We start from the raw sequence: 1,539 nt of genomic DNA, 5'->3' as shown, positions 1-1,539 counted from the left end.
CAGTGGGCTCTCTCCTCCCCACCAGTGGGCTCTCTCCTCCCCACCACCATCTCTGTTGCATTGTGGAGAAATGCCATTAAGCCTCATCACCCTCAATCACTATAGCATTTCTAAAACCGGAATTAATGGAGTAATGACCAATACAATGCAGCCACTGGTAGACATGTAGAGCTGTTATTGTTCGTGTGTGCGTGTGTGCGTGTGTGCGTGCGTGCGTGCGTGCGAGTGTGTGTGTGTGTGTGTGTGTGTTATGTTTGTTTTTTTTCTTGGCCAGGGGCTCGCATAATAAAGTGATTTCTATCTCAACTCAATGTGACGTCCCTGGTTAAATAATGTATAGATATAATATATAACTTTGTTATGCCCTCGCTGTGTGTGTGTGTGTGTGTGTGTGTGTGTGTGTGTGTGTGTGTGTGTGTGCGTGAGACTGAATGTATGCTGCCTTTCATGGCCATGCATGCCTTCCTTGGTTGAATAAAACATATAAAACGTATATAAATAACAGTGCCCCCCCTCCCCTCCCCTCCCCTCCCTGCCTCCTCCCAGATCCCAAGACAGCCATGCCGGAGCAGAGTAATGACTACCGCGTGGTGGTGTTTGGTGCCGGCGGTGTGGGCAAGAGTTCCCTGGTGCTGCGCTTCGTCAAGGGGACCTTCCGGGAGAGCTACATCCCCACGGTGGAGGACACGTACCGGCAGGTCATCAGCTGCGACAAAAGCATCTGCACGCTCCAGATCACAGACACCACAGGGAGCCACCAGTTCCCCGCCATGCAGCGTCTGTCCATCTCCAAAGGCCACGCCTTCATCCTGGTCTACTCCATCACCAGCCGCCAGTCCCTGGAGGAGCTGAAGCCCATCTTCGAGCAGGTGTGTCAGATCAAGGGCGACGTGGAGAGCATCCCCATCATGCTGGTGGGGAACAAGTGTGACGAGACGTCGGCCAGGGAGGTGGAGACCTCGGACGGAGAGGCAACGTCCCGGAAGTGGAAATGCGCGTTCATGGAGACGTCGGCCAAGACCAACCACAACGTCAAGGAGCTGTTCCAGGAGCTGCTGAACCTGGAGAAACGCAGGACTGTCAGCCTCCAGATCGACGGCAAGAAGAACAAACAGCAGAAACGCGCTGAGAAACTCAAGGGGAAGTGTGTCGTCATGTGAGAGAAGGAGGAGGTGGACATATGGAGGAGGAGGAGGAGGAGGAGGAAGAGGAGGAGGAGGAAGGAGGAAGTGTGTGGTTGTGTGAGGTGGACTTAAAGGGGAGGAGGGAGAGGGGGAGGATAAAGGAGGGCAAGGAAGGAGAGAAAGATAGGTTTGGATCGTCTCCCAGTGGGGATGGGTCCAACCGAGAAGGAGCGAGGGAGGGGGGAAACGGAAGCACCAACAATTTAATCATTGACTCATTTTCTCATCCAACTGTCTATAAAGTAGAACGGAAGAGTCCCCTCCCCCACCCCCACAACGATTCCTCCTCCTTTTAAGCCACACACACACACACACACACACACACACACACACACACACACACACACACAGACAC

The 1,539-nt window shown here is 53.5% G+C and overlaps 1 protein-coding gene across 1 annotated transcript; it reads left to right on the top strand.

Annotated features, from left to right (window-relative positions):
- Positions 1 to 560: 560 nt before the first annotated feature.
- diras2 (DIRAS family GTPase 2) lies at positions 561 to 1,160 on the top strand (the record flags this gene model as incomplete). The annotated part of the gene is made up of 1 exon (XM_083670891.1): positions 561 to 1,160. One exon carries the CDS (start codon positions 561 to 563, stop codon positions 1,158 to 1,160), a length of 600 nt encoding a protein of 199 aa, XP_083527017.1.
- Between the last annotated feature and the right edge of the window lie 379 nt (positions 1,161 to 1,539).

This window comes from Argentina silus, assembly GCF_951799395.1.
Source record: "Argentina silus genome assembly, chromosome: 5".
NCBI lineage: Eukaryota > Metazoa > Chordata > Actinopteri > Argentiniformes > Argentinidae > Argentina > Argentina silus.
This window is presented reverse-complemented; position numbering and strand designations above follow the sequence as displayed.